This window comes from Erpetoichthys calabaricus, chromosome 4 (assembly GCF_900747795.2).
Source record: "Erpetoichthys calabaricus chromosome 4, fErpCal1.3, whole genome shotgun sequence".
Classification (NCBI taxonomy): domain Eukaryota; kingdom Metazoa; phylum Chordata; class Cladistia; order Polypteriformes; family Polypteridae; genus Erpetoichthys; species Erpetoichthys calabaricus.
This window is the reverse complement of record NC_041397.2, coordinates 235,971,130-235,990,081: the sequence shown is the minus strand read 5'-3', so window position 1 is coordinate 235,990,081 and position 18,952 is coordinate 235,971,130. Positions and strand designations below refer to the sequence as shown.

At 37.4% G+C, this 18,952-nt stretch overlaps 1 protein-coding gene across 2 annotated transcripts in view; it reads right to left on the bottom strand.

The window, feature by feature from the left end:
* Positions 1-1,413: 1,413 nt before the first annotated feature.
* Positions 1,414-18,952, bottom strand: part of spice1 (spindle and centriole associated protein 1) — a 60,776-nt gene continuing 43,237 nt past the window's right edge. For both annotated transcript variants that reach the window (XM_051927058.1, XM_051927057.1), the window contains 6 exons: positions 12,891-13,049; positions 9,952-10,430; positions 9,565-9,739; positions 7,411-7,507; positions 4,081-4,162; positions 1,414-1,715 (listed from right to left, as the gene is read on the bottom strand). In XM_051927058.1, the coding sequence (XP_051783018.1) occupies positions 1,662-1,715; positions 4,081-4,162; positions 7,411-7,507; positions 9,565-9,739; positions 9,952-10,430; positions 12,891-13,049 (1,046 nt within the window). In that variant the 3' untranslated portion in view covers positions 1,414-1,661. The remainder of the gene's footprint in view (positions 1,716-4,080; positions 4,163-7,410; positions 7,508-9,564; positions 9,740-9,951; positions 10,431-12,890; positions 13,050-18,952) is intronic.

The following is an 18,952-nucleotide window of genomic DNA, read 5'->3' as shown; positions in this document are numbered from 1 at the left end:
CCATGCTACAAAAATCATTAATATTTCAATGCATTCTGACACTTTATGGTGACTCTATAGTAGCTCTTCAGTATTCATGAAAGTTGTGGAACTTTCAATAAAAAACACAATGACCAACGAAAAACTGTAAATGCAGTTTTAGAGTGAATGAAAACTGAACTGTTGCTCAGATCAAGTGATTGTGATGACAATGTGAATTGGTCATCAAAAACTGACACTGATCCATAATATGGCACTGTATGACCGACATGAAGCTTCAACCGTGGTGTGACAGTAGCTGCATTGACAACAAGGCAAAATTGCTGTGATTAAGTGCAATGACAACAGTGCCCTTTAAGTAGTGTTCATAATGTGGCAGCTGTCAATGTCTGTGTCAGGGAAAACGTGGAAGTCATGAAGCCTTGAAATGATAGCCTGACAACACAAGGGGTGCATCAAAAGTGCAGGTAAGACACTGACATTGTACACTCTCATGTGCACACAACAGGAGGAAGCATAAGAAAAGTGTGCAAGGAAACACACTGTCCCAATTGTGATATCAGGCTCTTTGTCGGTGACTGTCACAAAACTTATCACAGATGTGAAGGATGTGTACTAAATCTGCATCAGTATAGCAGTGGTCACTAGACATACCTTTTCTGTTGTGTTCGTTGATTTTTGGTATTTACATGTTTCTGTTACATTTTTTCTTGTGCTTTTAGCTAATTTTTTTTTTCTGGGGTAAACAAAACACTATTGAGGACAAAGGCATCTTCAACTTCTGAATAGAGCAGGTCCAGCTTATTGTTTTCTCAAGTGAAATACGACACATACTGATGGAAGTTTGTCACATTGTTCCTTCCAAAGTTACATGGTTAAAGTCACCATATATTACAACTCCTGAGCCAGAATGATTCATCATTGAAAAGGCATCTGAGATGAGCCGGCACTTGGGCTTGCAGTGACTACAGGAGATCATTGGCATATTTAAAATCAAGCAACTGACCAGAAAATAATCTTATGTTAATCAACACTAGTAACTAGTAAAATAAGTTTAAAAACAAAGTGAACAAAAAGAAAAACTGAGTTAACACAAAATTGCTGTGAAAGGCTGCTGCCTGTGCAACGCCCGAAAGCATGTATTGGTCAGGCCTATAGTGCCTTCGTACTTTATTTTTTTGCCTATTTGCTATTGTTACACTAAATTTACCCTTTCTGAATATTTGAGTCACCATGGCGTTACTGTGGTAGGAAGATGCAACAACAGTGCTTTCACAACATCATCAACATCCACTTTTCACCTACACACTTATCCAAAGCTTAAGGAGAGCTACAAGGCACAACTGACGTTACATGAAATACAAATCAGACATTGGTTGCTGTGCATAACATTTCAAATCTTAATATCAAAGCACAATGCACAAAAATAGTACTAAGCCTTCTTCTTATAAAATCTTTATTTATACATTTTGATAACATTTAATTAAGAAAAATACCCATCCAGAGAGCTAAAAATATTTAACAGCTTGCAAGAAAAACTTTCTTTTTTTTACCCCTTTTTGATGCATGTGCTGCTGTTTTTTTTAATAAATCCACCAGAAGAGCCTCTGTGTCCATAGACATCCTTCTAAATGGATGTTGTTTTAACAGGCCAGGAGAACACGAGCCAAGCCCAGTCGAGTTTATTCAATGTGTGCAGATAATGCAAACCACGGCCCTCCTTTTAACTTTTCCACCTGCAAGCAGAAGAGCATAGAAAATTACGAAATTGTACTTAAGAAAGCACTGACTTTGCCATCACGTTAATTAGCTCTGATTCACTTACTGTAATCTCTAAAAAAAAAAAAAAAAAAAAAATGCTGAATTTCTCTTTGTGTGAAAAATATTTATTAGAACTATGGGAAATTTATTTTAACAAGCTTCCAGTTATGCACCCAGGTCCAATTAATAATTATCAAGTACAACCCTGTTTTTACCAAAAAAAAGTTGGTACGCTGTGGAAAATGTAAATAAAAAGAATTTAATGCAAATCATTTAACCTTATATTTAACTGAAAATAGTACAAAGACAAAATATCAAATGCTGAAACAGGAATAATATTGTTTTTTGAAAAACATATTTCTCATTTTGAATTTGATGCCAGCCACATGTTTCAAAAAAAGTTGGAATAGGAGCAGGTTTACCACTGTGTGGCATCACCTCATCTTTTAACAACACTCTATATAAGTTTGGGAAGTGAGGAGACCAATTGCCAGGGTTTTGAAAGTGAAATGTTGTCCCATTTTTGCCCGATACAGGATTTCAACCTCTCAACAGTTCGGGGGACTCCTTTGTCATCATATATGGTGCCCCTCCTCTTCAGCGTGAAGGACGCAGTCACCATGATTTCCATAAAAAATTTTACATTTTTTTCCTCAAACTACAGGACAGTTTTCCACTTCTTCTCAGTCAATCTTAAAAGAGCTTGGGCCCAGAAAAGGTGGTGCTGTTTCATGTGTATACAATGGGTATAGAAAAGAATCACCCCCTTTGAAAATATTCACATTTTGTTGCTGTACAGTCTAAAATGAAAACACACACAAAAATAACTTTTTTCAGCTTTATTTCCTCGATTCAACCTATAATATCCAAGTCAAAAATATAACACCAACAGTTCGGAAAACTAATAAATAAAAAACTGATAGTGTGAATTGATAAAGGAAAGCAAAACACTTTTTTTACACTTGGCCTCAGAATCTTCAAGGTGCGTTTTAGCAAAGCTCAAACAAGACTTAATGTGGCCTTTCTTGAGAAATGGCTTTTTTTTTTTTTTTGCAACTCTCCTGTATAATAAGCAAACCACATATTTATAGAGTGCTTATGATATTGTTGTCACATGTACGCGATGAGTACTCTTTGCCATAAAGTCCCATAACTCCTTCAAAGTTGCCATTGGCCTCTTGGTAGCATCTCTGACCAGTATTGTTCTTCCATCCAGTTTGGAAGGACGGACCGATTCGGGGAGGGTCCTAGTAGTACCAAACACTTTCAACTTCTTAATTATACACTTTACTGTGCTCCTAGGGATTGATACAGCTCTTGAAATCTTTTTGTATCCATTGCCTGTCCATAACTTTACCCCTAAGATCTTTTGAAAGTGTCTTGCCACCCATAGTCAACTGTTTGCTTTCAGTTGCACTACCAAGCACTGGAATGCTTCAGGAATAGCTGTTTTTATGATAATCAAAATGATTACAGTTGATCACAGATAGAAGCCAATTTATCTTGGTGTGCAATGGAGAAGGTTATTGAGTTTACAAGCATTGTTTTTTTTTATTTTTTATTTTTATTATTATTTTTCCAAACTGTTGCTATTATAACTTTGAATGGCAGAACTCTCACTTACATTTGTGGATGCAGCAATGAGCTATAGTTCACACAGAAAATATTTTTCAGAAGTGTTCTTAGCCCACTACAGTGTTGTGTCTGCTTTGCATGCAGTGCTGCCAGATGGCTTGACGATCACAGCCATCGCACATCTGTGTCTTTGTACTATTTTCAAGTAAATATGGGTTTAAATGATTTGCAAATCATCACATTATGTTTTTATTTAAATTTTACACACTTTTAGAAAATGGGGTTATAACATAAAAAGCATGCCTATAAGATAAAATAGGGAAATCCATGCAGTCTAGATCCTAGCAGATCTAGCCGCATTCCCACTCTGCTGTGGCATTTTTATTGCTTTCTTTCGCAATTTTAAATTATTTTTGTGGGCCTGTAATGGATAAATTGGCATCAGAAAAAAGGAACACATTTTTGAGGCTGATTTTCAGTCCTCCTTCCAGTTGACTCTTCTCTCGCTTCCTATAACACTGCTATGTCCTTGTGTATGGTACAAAAACATGACTATGCAGCAATCAGCTGCAGCCTAACAAGTACATCACAAACATTAGGTATAACCTGTCAAAGGAGTACTGTGTTAACTGCCCAAATACATATCATCTATCAGCACAAGAACACCAATTGCTGATGTGCCCTATAATAAACTATTTAGCATTTCATTTCAATTAGTTTCTGCTCCTTTAGTTATTTTTTCTTCTTCCTTTATGAAGCACTTACCTTTGTGCCAAGTGGTGCTCTTCCATCTTCTACAGAGAAATTTGGAGAGTGGCTCTTAGTTAGACTGCTAGCAGGCCTTGTGCTGCATTATAAAAAAATAAAAGAAGACCTGATGAGAAGTGCTCACCAGCTTATCATTTCAGACATAAAGATAACATTTTTAAAAGGTAACCTAGTAGCACACTACTTCCCTCTAACGGTTTGAACTTGGGGTTTTGAGACCTGTTAAGATTAAAGGTCATGAAGGCAACATATAGTTTGGTTATCATAATGAATTATGATTTTGACAGAACAACATCTAAAGCAATGCAAAGTGTGCCAGAGAATAATAAATAAAATAGTATGGCATTATTTAATGTCTTACTTAAAAATTGCAGATTTTACATTTTGGATAAAACAGAAAGCATATCTGCCGACATCAGACAAATGCAATGGTTAAGATTTTGGAATCAAACGAGCAGAGCAATCAGACACTGACACTGCAAGCTATGAACAGACTCACTGGAGTATTCATACAGTTAAATAAAAGGTTTATGCTCTAAATAGCTCTAAATAAAAACAGAGCAAATACTACTGTAAACTCCAGAAAACTAGTGGTAAAAAATGGAAATACAATAAAAGAAAATAAAAGTCTCATAAAGTTCCACTATTATTGTTACTTCATAGAGCTCATCTTTAACTTCTGGATGATCTCTCAGACATTGTTAGCTAGGAACATGGAAACGCAAAATGAGAATATGATTTCCACATGGAAATTCCATCACATAAATCATACGCTCACACTAGTAATAATAAAAAAGGCCAAATCTCACCAGTTAATTTCACTCAGTGTCGAAGAGTTAAAATAGGCTTAACGTAACATTCTGAAGCTCGTGGAATCCATTTAAGGGCCACGGGGAGCAAGAGCATATTCTGGAAGTGGTGGGCGCACTGCAGGAATCAGGCCTGCAAGTGGTGTGCCAGCCCATCAACAGTGCCCACTTATTCACACATTGCCACTCATACACAGTCAATTTAAACTCACCAGCTTCAGTTATAAGCCCAGAAATATTGGCATATATTGCCTCATGGACACAGTTAAACACAAGTAGTTTTTAAATTTATATCTGGCTGCCTCTATCACGAAAACAAAATGAGGTCGTCTTTGGATCTTAAAGCATTACAATGATCCAAAGCATATGTCAAAATAAACACAAAAATGGTTAAAGGAATTCAAAAATCAAACTTCTGCAATGGCTACCTCAGTCTCTGAACCTAGGACCCTGGATGATCTGGAGAGATTTTGTAAAGGGGGATGGGCTTAGGTTGCCTGCTCTATGGTCTCTCCAACCTTATAAGATGTTATAGGAGAAGACTCAGTGCTGTTTTATTGTACACACTCCCTTTGCCATTAAATGCAGGGGTGCTGTAAAGCAACTGAGGCCACGACAGCAAGAATGACAAAAGTTAACTATAGCCTCTCTTCTTTTACCTTGATATAAAGTAATAATTAACACATATTTTGTTATGGATTAAAAAAAAAAAAGGAAAAAAAAAAAAGGAGAGGATAAGGAAAATCGTTCTGCTACTGCTTCAATACCAGTTATAAGAGAAAGGAAACAATTATAAGCAGCCTTATGACCAAAATAAATAAAAAATAACTTTTCAAATACTGGAAAAATGTTTTTAGTGGATTAAATATGGAGGGTATTCCACAAAGTAGCGCTGAATGCAGAGAGGAGACAGTATCACAGCCAAGTCAAAAAGGACTGGGCTATGGAGAGAGCATGAAGAAACTACATACAGTATAAAAGTGGTCCTTTGTTTTCAAGCAAAACTAATTTTAAGATTGAGATGGTGAGAAAGTACAGTCATATTAGACTATTTTCTATACTAGTCAGCCTGCAGTATCTAACAAATTCTGATGTAGTGTGGAATCATTTAATTAAATATATAACTTGTAAATAAAAATGTACACTGATGCAGCAGGTAACTTCAACTGAAAGGGCTTGCTACTGCCAACAAAAAATTATTTAAAATATTCAGCAGCTTGTTGATCACGTGATGGGTTGAATGTTCCAACAGTGCTCCTGTCGCTAATTTTAAAGTGTTTTGCCTTAGGAAATGGACCTTTCAAAATGAGAGGGCTATACTCCATTGCAAACAAATCTTGCCCATGCAGTCGCAGAAAGGAATCTCATAATAAAAAAAATAAGATGCTCACCATTAACTGGTATGTACTCTAGACTCCTAACAGGTACACATACTGGAGGTTGTGAAAATGGTCCTTCTTATTAGCCCAAAAATTGAATATGCTTTTTCAGTCCTAAGCCTCAACTTTACTAATATGAGGACCCTCTTAATGAACTAAGTGTAGCAAATATTAATGCAGCTGTATATTGTACATAAATCACTGGCTAGGGTCAACTTAAGATGTATGGCACCATAAAGGACACATTGCATCTCGGAATAACCCAAAAGGTCAAACTGATGATGTTTTTAAGTGTGAAATTAATTGGCTGTATCTAAATTAGATCTGAAAGTAAAATTTGAGAATACAGTATTAATTTTGGTTCATTTTTGATAAAATATTTTTGAGGTTATTTGAAAAAGACCACACATCAACATTACATGATCCATTAAAAATCATATATTTGGCAAGCACTTCTGTAAAAAGTTGCAAGTAACCCTAAACCCCATATATAAAACTGGGCTATCAGAAAGCTTACCTGGACTACCAGGTTTGCAAAGCCCAGTAGACAACCATAGCCATTTAGAAATTGCATGCAAATTAGCCATGCGGTGCTGCCAGTGCATAGGAAAAAGTGTTGTATATCTGATGGCAGTATTCATTATGTACCCCTAATGTACCCCTCAAATGAAAATACTGCAAGGTTTTTTTTTTTTTTTATTGTGTCTTGACATCACTCATGCCAGAAGCAGACAGCAAACTATGTTACAGTAGGCATTCATGAGGGTTCTAAGCATGGTTGCTACAGCTCTGTGATGTCATGCTGGACTCGTAAAAACATCATGAGGCGCTGGGAAAAAAATGTTTGCCTATGCTACCACACTGCAACGTTGCAGGAAAATATTCAATGAAGAAGATCACTAGTGAACACTTTTGCAAATTTAGCCAAATCAACACTAGTTAATACTACAGCTAGAAAAAATATTTTTTTAAACATTTTCTAAATAAAACATAAATCTGTTTAGTGACAATATATTTTAAGCCTATTTGAAAACACAAATGTACACATCTGGATTACTATCTAACTTGTGGACTAAAAGTTTCCTAAATGACTACATCTTCCACAGGACAGCTAATAAATGCATTTCTGAAAAGCATACCTTCTGTCACTGGTTATGCTTAGAGATGGCATTGGTGTAGCTGCAGAGTCCAAATTAGTCAATGGAATTGACACATCAAGGGACTTAAATGCATCCTCTGAGTAAAAAGAAAGTGACAGTGATTCAGACTTCCCTTCATTTAATTCAGAATGGGTAAAATGTTATTTTAAACACTGGAGAAGCTACAAAGACAGCTTTAAGTCATAGAACTCAACAAGATTATAAATTAATCTGTAACATATAATGACATAATCAACATTTATAAAACTCTCAAAAGCTTAGCAGTAACACTAGCTTGTCCCCTCATATCAGGGACTGCCCAAGGAACATAAAATTTTATAATTAATAAATATATGCAGAAATGAAAGTTAACTTGCAACTAAAAGGTCAATTATATTTGTTTATGGTTTCAGAAAACAGAATGATACAGCATAACTGGACAACGTTTTAACACGGAGCACACAATGAACAAAAATTGTTGCACCAAATGTCAATAATTGTATGGTATTGTATGGTAGTAAAAAGACACATTAGAGATTCAGACCTTTGATATTTATGCAATGGTAAAAAAATATCTACCTTGTCCAAATCCGCCAAGGATATCTTTTCATTTACATTTAGATTCATCTATTTGGCTGACGCCTTTATCCAAAGCGACTTACAACATTTGAGATACAACTGGTTACATTTCTTTTTGTTTTTCCAATTGGTGCACATGCGGGTGACTTGTCCAGGGTCACACAGTATCAATAGCAATATTGAACCCATAACTTCAGCGTTTCAAGTCCAAAGCCTTAACCACTATGCCAAACTGCCTGCCTTTTCACATTTAATTATGTTTGTACATCAATTCAAAGAATTTGTTTTTAATGGTGTTGATCAATATGAACAGATTTATAATGTTCCAACATAACACACAAATTCTCCAGTTCCTTCCAAATAAAGTAATGTATAAACATAAAATGATTTATTTTATAGGTATTTTTCAATCTCTCTCAAGTTAAAATTTGACAAGAGACACTATTGTCGAAATAATTTGCAGCAGACAGATATGTATAAAGTTACACATTAAAAGTCAGTGGCTGGGAAAAGTTATAGAATAACAAAATTTTGTTTAAATAAACATTCCAATAATTTTGTCTACTAGCATGGGATAGTGATGATTCTTAGCTAAGCAAGAGTTGATTTAAGGCCAAAACAAGAGACCCTGAAAAACCAACCAATACCCAACTTTTACAGAAAAATAAAATTAAGCATGCAGCCATGCAATCTCCCTTTTACATTCAGCCAGAGTTATCCTTCAGGTGTAAAGGATCCCTGATCAAATATTATAAGGCTCAGGAGTAAGCATTCACTCTGAAACTTCAATTCCTAACTATAGACTCAACTGAACTTCTATGGTGAAGAAGCATTCAATCCCCTCCCTTAGTCACTTCTTGCTTAAAATACAATTGGAATCAGCAGTGGTCTTCCTTTTTGGTAACAGGGTGCCAGACTACAACTCCCCCATATTCCTGACACCTTAGGATCACCTGCCTACTAGTAGCCAGGTGCTTCTTGTAGATGTTTGACAAACTTCCTTGGTAGCTGCTGTGTCACTTTCCCTTTAGCATTCTAAGGGAATATTGACTGTTTGCAACTAGGCCACAACTCTCTCCCCCCATCTCCCTTTTCTATGTTAGTGACCTTGCGTGTTGAATTTCTAAGGCAAACACACATAAATGGGGCTTATTATCCTTAGTGCCTCCTGTCTATTCACCCTTGCATGTCTGGATATTTTGAAGGGGACTGCTCATTGTGCTGTATCACTCTGATGAATAAATAATGTGGAATAGTACAAAAAAACTAGTATAACAAAGCTGTGCCATTTTCATCATACAATAAATACTGGTAAACTCAACATCAAAGATGTATTAGTGATAGCTAGTCATCAGTAATTATCTGTAGAAAGCAGAATTTTGGCAGAGTGTCCATGATTTTCAGGCTTATATTTTTCTGCAACTATTTTGGACAAACTACTTGTTATTACTAAACTGTTTTGCACTTGTATTAAGTTAGCATTTTTTTTCCAATCAATAAATATACTTCGTAGCTAAAATGTGGATCTGAGCCATCACAACTTTCTTTGATAAAAAAAAATTAAAAGCCACTTACCAGAGACCCAGCGTGTAGGGGGAATTGGCGACAATGGAGGAGAAACAGAGCAGGCAGAGATTCTTTTCTTCTGCTCAGTTAACTCCAACAGTTTAGCACGAGCTTCATTACTTTTACGGTTCAGTTCTGCAATACGTTGCTCCATACTTAGTATAGAAGCAGCAGGCAACACAACCTGCAAAAGAAAGGGAGTCAGCTTTTGCACATTAAAATAATTTGGGTATTAAGATGCTCACTTATCCTAACTGCGGTGAGTTGGATAGTTAGGTTAAAAAACCAGCATCCAGCCTTGGACACACATTATCTTGCCACTATGAATTTTTGTAAGCTCACAATGCACCCTAAATATATATGTTTCCTTAGACATATGCCACCATAGGTAAATACCTTTTCTTTCTGTAACATTCTATCTTTGGCTTGACTACTATGTTCTGCTGAAGCCTGAGTTCCAGTTTGCGTTGTTGCTTCAAATGTACCAGATACAGGTTGAAACAGATCCAGCTGAGCTCTGATGGTGGAATTCTGCAGTGAGAGTGCAGCAATATTATTCAACAATGACTCATGTTCATGGGCAACACTGTTCGGGACAGCTTCAAAATTCTGTACACCAGCTTGAGACATCATGGCACCATTTTGCAAATGACCCAGTTTTTGAGTATGGTCTTTCTGAGGAAGACAGCTGTATGAAGAGTCACTGCTAGCTGTTTCCAGGTCTTCATACGGTTTGAAGCATCTCATCTGTAGTTCTTTTGGGTGCATCTCTACCCAGTCTTGTCCTGCTTTGGAGTATTGTTCCTGAATCAAAGCTTGTTCAGTCTGTAACTGCAGAATGCCATTTGGCTTTCCAGCAGCAAATACTTTCTTTTCTGAAATGAGAAATATAGTAGTAGGATTATACAAATATTTCTTCATGTAAACTTTGAACCCAATTAACTTCAAGATGAATTGATTAAAACTCATGTATAGTATGCAAAGCCTAAATGATACATAAGTGAATGATACTGTACTGCATGCAGTTAATTTGGATCTGCTTAATTACTGTAATAACCATATAAACTGCCATAACATTATATTTAGCTTTTCAAATACTGTGCAATTCTAAACAATTTACATGCAAAATAACACATTTGTCATAAAAATAATCACATTTATTTATAACAAAAATTCAGAAAAGTTCCAGGTACAAAAACAGCTGGGTTACAGTTCAACACCTAACAGCTTCTAACGGTGCTCTCAATTAACTAACTTCTAGCCTAGTCTGCAATATAAAAAGATAGGAAGATCAAATGTATTCACAGAATCATATCAGAGTCTTGTTATCTTTAAGCATTCTACAATATATAACATCTTGTAGCCTGCAATTCTGTTACAAACATGCACAGAACCACAAAAGCCTGGAACAGAGAACTGATCAAGGTATAAAATGCAGGTCTATGTCCAAGTGATTACTGCTAGTACTCCAATTATTTTCAGTTTATTGCACATTGTACCTAATAACATGAAGCTACAGTGCATCCGGAAACTGTTCACAGCGCATCACTTTTTCCACATTTTGTTATGTTACAGCCTTATTCCAAAATGGATTCAATTCATTTTTTTCATCAGAATTCTACACACAACACCCCATAATGACAATGTGAAAAAAAGTTTACTTGAGGTTTTTACAAATTTATTAAAAATAAAAAAACTGAGAAATCACATGTAAATAAGTATTCACAGCCTTTGCTCAATACTTTGTCGATGCACCTTTGGCAGCAATTACAGCCTCAAGTCTTTTTGAATATGATGCCACAAGCTTGGCACACCTATCCTTGGCCAGTTTCGCCCATTCCTCTTTGCAGCACCTTTCAAGCTCCATCAGGTTGGATGGGAAGCGTCAGTGCACAGCCACTTTAAGATCTCTTCAGAGATGTTCAATCAGATTCAAGTCTGGGCTCTGGCTGGGCCACTCAAGGACATTCACAGAGTTGTCCTGAAGTCACTCCTTTGATATCTTGGCTGTGTGCTTAGGGTTGTTGTCCTGCTGAAAGATGAACCGTCACCCCAGTCTGAGGTCAAGACTGCTCTGGAGCAGATTTCATCCAGGATGTCTCTGTACATTGCTGCAGTCCTCTTTCCTTTTATCCTGACTAGTCTCCCAGTTCCTGCCACTGAAAAACATTCCCACAGCATGATGCTGCCACCACCATGCTTCACTGTAGGGATGGTATTGGCCTGGTGATGAGCGGTGCCTGGTTTCCTCCAAACGTGACGCCTGGCATTCACACCAAAGAGTTCAATCTTTGTCTCATCAGACCAGAGAATTTTCTTTCTCATGGTCTGAGAGTCCTTCAGGTGCCTTTTGGCAAACTCCAGGCGGGCTGCCATGTGCCTTTTACTAAGGAGTGGCTTCCGTCTGGCCACTCTACCATACAGGCCTGATTGGTGGATTCCTGCAGAGATGGTTGTCCTTCTGGAAGGTTCTCCTCTCTCCACAGAGGATCTCTGGAGCTCTGACAGAGTGACCATCGGGTTCTTGGTCACCTCCCTGACTAAGGCCCTTCTCCCCCGATGGCTCAGTTTCGATGGCCGGTCAACTCTAGGAAGAGTCCTGGTGGTTTCGAACTTCTTCCACTTATGGATGATGGCGGCCACTGTGCTCATTGTGACCTTCAAAGCAGCAGAAATCTTTCTGTAACCTTCCCCTCCTGTCTCGGAGGTCTACAGACAATTCCTTTGACTTCATGCTTGGTTTGTGCTCTGACATGAACTGTCAACTGTGGGACCTTATATAGACAGGTGTGTGCCTTTCAAAATCATGCCCAATCAACTGAATTTACCACAGGTGGACTCCAATTAAGTTGCAGAAACATCTCACGGATGATCAGGGCTAAACAGGATGCACCTGAGCTCAATTTTGAGCTTCATGGCAAAGGCTGTGAATACTTATGTACGGTACATGTGCTTTCTCAATTTTTTTTATTTTTAATAAATTTGCAAAAATCTCAAGTACACTTTTTTCACATTGTCATTATGGGGTGTTGTGTGTAGAATTCTGAGGAAAAAAATGAATTTAATCCATTTTGGAATAAGGCTGTAACATAACAAAATGTGGAAAAAGTGGTGCTCTGTGAATACTTTCCGGATGTACTGTAGCTAAACAATTAACTCTCATGATGTACCCACATAACTGGTCACCTTTGGGGTTGAATGAAGAAAATGATCCCTTCAGGTGAAAACAGATAGTGTTACTGAAATTCTCAAACTATATTCAAATTACATTATTAGATATATTACCATTTTGTATTTTTTATGTTACGCTGGACTTGAAAGACTTGAATTCTTACCAGCACGGTTTGCGTGCATTTTGGGGCTGTCCTTCTGCTGTGGTGGAGACAAAAGAACTGCAGGCTGAAACTGGTAGTCTGTAGCATTTCGCAGACTGTTAACATCTAGCTCTGGACTTTCTTGAATATCTGTCTTCGGTATGGGGAATAGTTTCTCCTCTAAAACAAAAACCATTAAAATATTAAACCAAAAGACACTCTGCTGTTATGCTTATGTTACACACGCACACAAAGTGGCATTGCAAAAACACAGCAGAGATAAATATGTGGAAAGACTGACTGTGTACCTTTCCATCAGAAACCATAAGTTAAAAATAGCCCAAAACTAGCATTTGAATACAGGACTACAGCAGTGCTTGTCCAGTAGAATTCAAGAACATCATACTGAAAAATAATTTTGAACCGATGATTCCAACTTTCTTAACAGTGATTGATTAATTAATAAACCATAATTGTTAATCATGCATTCAAGTATATCAGTTCAACTTAACAAAATGACAAATTATTGTCTTTGTTTAGTTTAGCTAGATGTCAGTGGAAATGTGAGTATGAAGGTAGAAATCAAGCCCTACAGGATGCTGAAAATAAAATTAGATTTAAAGAGGTTCCCTATTCCTGCTTACTGTGTACTTTTTAATTGAATTGTCAAAATGATGAACAAGAGACAGAAATAATAAATTAATTACGCAATAAATCAATTACACAATAAATCACAAAAGAACAAGAAGTCAATGCACTTATTTGTGCATAATAGGGTAGTTCCTTACTATATTTTGTAGATGCTTATATAAATATTGTTCTTTATCACATAAGTAACTATTCTCACTAGGTATTTATGATTCACAGTTGAAGCCACAAACATACAAAAGGTGAATGGTGTTGGCATGTGTCTGGAAAGGACAAACTCAGCTTCTCGTTGTTCACATGAACAATAAACTGGACTGGTCTGACAACACAGTGGCACTGTACAAGAAGGCCAGAGCAGACTGTACTTTCTAATTAGACTCCAGTCTTCTGATGAGTGCAGCAAGCTGCTGGAAATGTTCTACCAGTTCATAGTAGCCAGTATAGTGTTACTGGGGAAGCAACCTCATGTCAACAGAAACACAATGTCTTAACAAATGTATCAAGAAAGTCTGTTCCATCACAGGGCGAGCCCTAGACACACTGGAAAAGAGGATAATGGAAAAATTGGATGCCATCATTAAAAATCCCATCCATCCCCACCATAATGCGCTCTCTTACAGCACTTGTAGCCACAATCTCATTCCACCATAGTGTACTAAGGAGTGCCCACTGTTACCAGGGATTTAATTGCTTCCATCCAATGTACTCCTTAACTTTATTGTTATGTATTCATTGAGTTATTGATTGATTAATTGATTGGCCGCATTATATATCCTGTGAGTCTGTATCCTTGTTTTTTTATGCTTCTGCTGCTGCATGCATCTGAATTTCACCATTGGATTAATAAAGTTTATCTAATCTCCACAGCAAACAACTGCACTCATTTACGAAGCTAGAAGATGAGGTGCAACTGATGGTATTTCTAACAAAATAGTTTAGATAGAGTGAAAACACATGCCAAAAGCAGAAGTTGTACTCCTCTACTAGAATCCCAGCCCTGAAAAGAACCCCTTCCACCACTAATGCAGAATGTTTCCTTTTAAGTTTGATTTTTTAAATCACTTTACAATGAGTGAGAGACAGATCAATTGAGAACACAAATGGATCTACTTCCCATTAATTTAAATTTGACATTAAGTGAATCTCAACATCCTTCCCCTACCCAATTTGGATAGTATGCCTACAGAGAGACGAATATCATATAGTCCCAAATATATATTGAGATAACAAAAATGTTAAAAGAGGCCCAGCTTGTTAATTTTAGAAATGCACTAATGAATTCTTGGTAAATTGTTAAAAAGCTCTGGATTGTTCTATGCATGAAAATTATCTTTTTAAAATCTTTTTGTAAGATATCAAAACAGTTTTTTCATTATTGTCTTGTCTCAATTATAATATTACTAATACTTTTAGATTTGGAATAACCATAAATCCAAAACTATCTGATAACTAAACAAAACTTTTCTTTCAAATCTGGGTACAGAGAATTTCCAAAACATATGATAAAGTGAGGCTGGAGCTGTAGAACATTGTTTATAATTTGGGTTTGCACTGGATAAATTTTGGATAATCTTATTAGAGATAGCAAGGATACATTTTAAAATGAATTATACCACTGACTTTGCACAAACTTGTGAATAGACTGTCCTGCAAATGACTGAATTCCATTAACTATCCAAGATTCTAAACAAATGTTCTTGTTCTCAACATTGCCCTGGATTTTTTAGTGATTCATTCTTCACAGTTGGTATAGTCTAGAAATGCTGCCTTTATCTTAAAATTTACTAAATAGTATAATTTGAGCCAGGTTTCTTTTAACAAAAGAATTAAATTACAGTGCAACTGGAAGACTGCATTGTAGGCAATTGATCAAATAATGCAAACACAGTGTCAGATTTCTAAAAAGTCTAGGAACCAACTGACTTCCATAAATTAAAAACTATAGAGGTTAAGGATGGCTATACTAGTGATACCATATTTTGAGATATTTATGAACCACTAGATTGCTGGGAACTTGCTGATAATTAGTAATAACAGGATCACAGAGCAAAGCATACAGAGAACAGCCTGTACAACTACTAAAGCATTGGAACTAAGTGGCCTAAACACTTGTGATTTTGAATATATTTGCAAAAACCTCTAAAATCTTCTTTTTGCTTCGTCAGTCGGAGGTATTGAGTCTTGCCTGATGAAGGGAAAAAAATAAAAAAAGACTGGCTTTGCCCTTTTAGTTTGCTTTACTCCATCCTCCTCTGCAGTGATCTTTCATTCAGAGTGGATTCATTTCAGAAAGTAATCGCCAAGCACTACTGCTGACATTATTGGTTGCTGATTATCAGACGTGAAGTACAGTCTATGCTCTGTAGACAACTAGATAAGAATAACTCAGAAAGTCACATATTCTTTCACTATATGGAAGCTTATTTCACCTATTCATTCATTTTCATTACTTTGCAATTATATACTGCCCATGGATTGATAATGGAGACATGTACTAAAGAATGTGTACTAAAGTGAGACAGCATAATAAGCGAGCACATAGCATGCAATAAAAACTGAACCCACGTTATAGGCAGCACTTGAAGTGGAACCAAAGCCCATGTTTTGTCTTGGTAGAGTATTATATTACTCTTCTTCCCCCTTTTGTATTATTAATATGTAGCCTTTGTCAAAATGCCTCAAATCTCACAGACTTACCACTGTTTATAAGGTATTGTACCATATAACTTCTCCCCACCTTCCCTTCTACATCTATAACCCCAGGCAATTAGGTGTAGTAAAAGACAAGCATGAGTTAAATTACAATTTAAATATTGTAAACAGATACAGTGCATCCAGAAAGTATTCACAGCGCATCACCTTTTCCACATTTTGTTATGTTACAGCCTTATTCCAAAATGGATTCAATTCATTTTTTTCCTCAGAATTCTACACACAACACCCCATAATGACAACGTGAAAAAAGTTTACTTGAGGTTTTTGCAAATTTATTAAAAATAAAAAAATTGAGAAAGCACATGTACATAAGTATTCACAGCCTTTGCCGTGAAGCTCGAAATTGAGCTCAGGTGCATCCTGTTTCCCCTGATCATCCTTGAGATGTTTCTGCAGCTTAATTGGAGTCCACCTGTGGTAAATTCAGTTGACTGGACATGATTTGGAAAGGCACACACCTGTCTATATAAGGTCCCACAGTTGACAGTTCATGTCAGAGCACAAACCAAGCATGAAGTCAAAGGAATTGTCTGTAGACCGCTGAGACAGGATTGTCTCGAGGCACATATCTGGGGAAGGTTACAGAAAAATTTATGCTGCTTTGAAGATCCCAATGAGCACAGTGGCCTCCATCATCCGTAAGTGGAAGAAGTTCGAAACCACCAGGACTCTTCCTAAAGCTGGCCGGCCATCTAAACTGAGCGATCGGGGGAGAAGGGCCTTAGTCAGGGAGGTGACCAAGAGCCCAATGGTCACTCTGTCAGAGCTCCAGAGGTCCTCTGTGGAGAGAGGAGAACCTTCCAGAAGGACAACCATCTCTGCAGCAATCCACCAATCAGGCCTGTATGGTAGAGTGGCCAGACGGAAGCCACTCCTTAGCAAAGGGCACATGGCAGCCTGCCTGGAGTTTGCCAAAAGGCACCTGAAGGACTCTCAGACCATGAGAAAGAAAATTCTCTGGTCTGATGAGACAAAGACTGAACTCTTTGGTGTGAATGCCAGGCGTCACGTTTGGAGGAAACCTGGTACCATCCCTACAGTGAAGCATGGTGGTGGCAGTATCATGCTGTGGGGATGTTTTTCAGTGGCAGGGACTGGGAGACTAGTCAGGATAAAGGGAAAGATGACTGCAGCAATGTACAGAGATATCCTGGATGAAAACCTGCTCCAGAGCGCTCTTGACCTCAGACTGGGGTGACGGTTCATCTTTCAGCAGCACAACGACCCTAAGCACACAGCCAAGATATCAATGAAGTGGCTTCAGGACAACTCTGTGAATTTCCTTGAGTGGCCCAGCCAGAGCCCAGACTTGAATCCGATTGAACATCTCTGGAGAGATCTTAAAATGGCTGTGCACCGACGCTTCCCATCCAACCTGATTGAGAGGTGCTGCAAAGAGGAATGGGCGAAACTGGCCAAGGATAGGTGTGCCAAGCTTGTGGCATCATGTTCAACAAGACTTGAGGCTGTAATTGCTGCCAAAGGTGCATTGACAAAGTATTGAGCAAAGGCTGTGAATACTTATGTACATGTGATTTCTCAGTTTTTTTATTTTTAATAAATTTGCAAAAACCTCAAGTAAACTTTTTTCATGTTGTCATTATGGGGTGTTGTGTGCAGAATTCTGAGGAAAAAACTGAATTTAATCCATTTTGGAATAAGGCTGTAACATAACAAAATGTGGAAAAAGTGATGCGCTGTGAATACTTTCTGGATGCACTGTAGATAGATAGATACTTTATTAATCCCATATTATGCATAAATAATAACAATATGCAAAGTACATCTGAATATTGGCAACCATACAACCTGATAAATGGTGATGTGTAGTTTCAGGCGGCACACAGACTTGTGAGTTGCTTAAAATGGTCTCTAGTTAAGGCATCATTTGTTGTCAGCTTTCTTCAGAACAGCCTGCATGCCTGTCTCAGTATGGCTGCTGAGCTGTGCTCTTCATTGTGTTTTTACTTTTTAGTTCATGGTGTGAGATGATCTTTCATCATTTTGGTAAGAGAGAGAGAGTGAGGTAAAGCAAGCAAATTTATAGGTTTTCTGTCCGACCCCTAGAGACAATAGGGCATCATGGTACTTAAAGACTTCTGATACAAGCCAGTTCCAAACAGCCACACTTCAGACCAATGGGGGGATAGTATACCTTCACACCTGTCCTCCAAACCATAGGTAAAGCTTGGAAGTTAGGCAGCCTGACTTTCCTGTGGGGGTTGATTGACAGTCCTGCAGAGAAATATTAGCCAGACTTGTTTGAGGCACTTCCCCCAACCCTGTCGTAAAATTACAAAGAGACTCGTTCCTAAAAGGGGGAAGGGGTTCTTAAACCATTAAACCATTGCTGTTATTATCAATAATGTAACACTAATATCATATTGCTTTGTCTAAGTTACAAATAAAGACATACAAAATATTTATCAATTTGTAAGCAAAATTTCACATCACAACGGCCCATTTCAAGTCCCAGTTATATGCATCCATCCATAAGGGCTGGATCACTGGGAAGGCACAACATAGGAGCGATCCTTGGACAGAGTGTCAACCCATCACAGGGTAAACACACACATGCACACACGCAGGGTAAGGTCAATTTAGCAACAGCAATTCACCGAAGTTTAATAAGGTTAAAGTTTAGTAAGTTCAGTACTTTTTTTTAATGTAGGCACAGTAATAGTGCAGAGCTGTCATTCTTGCCCCAAAGTGCTGTGGTC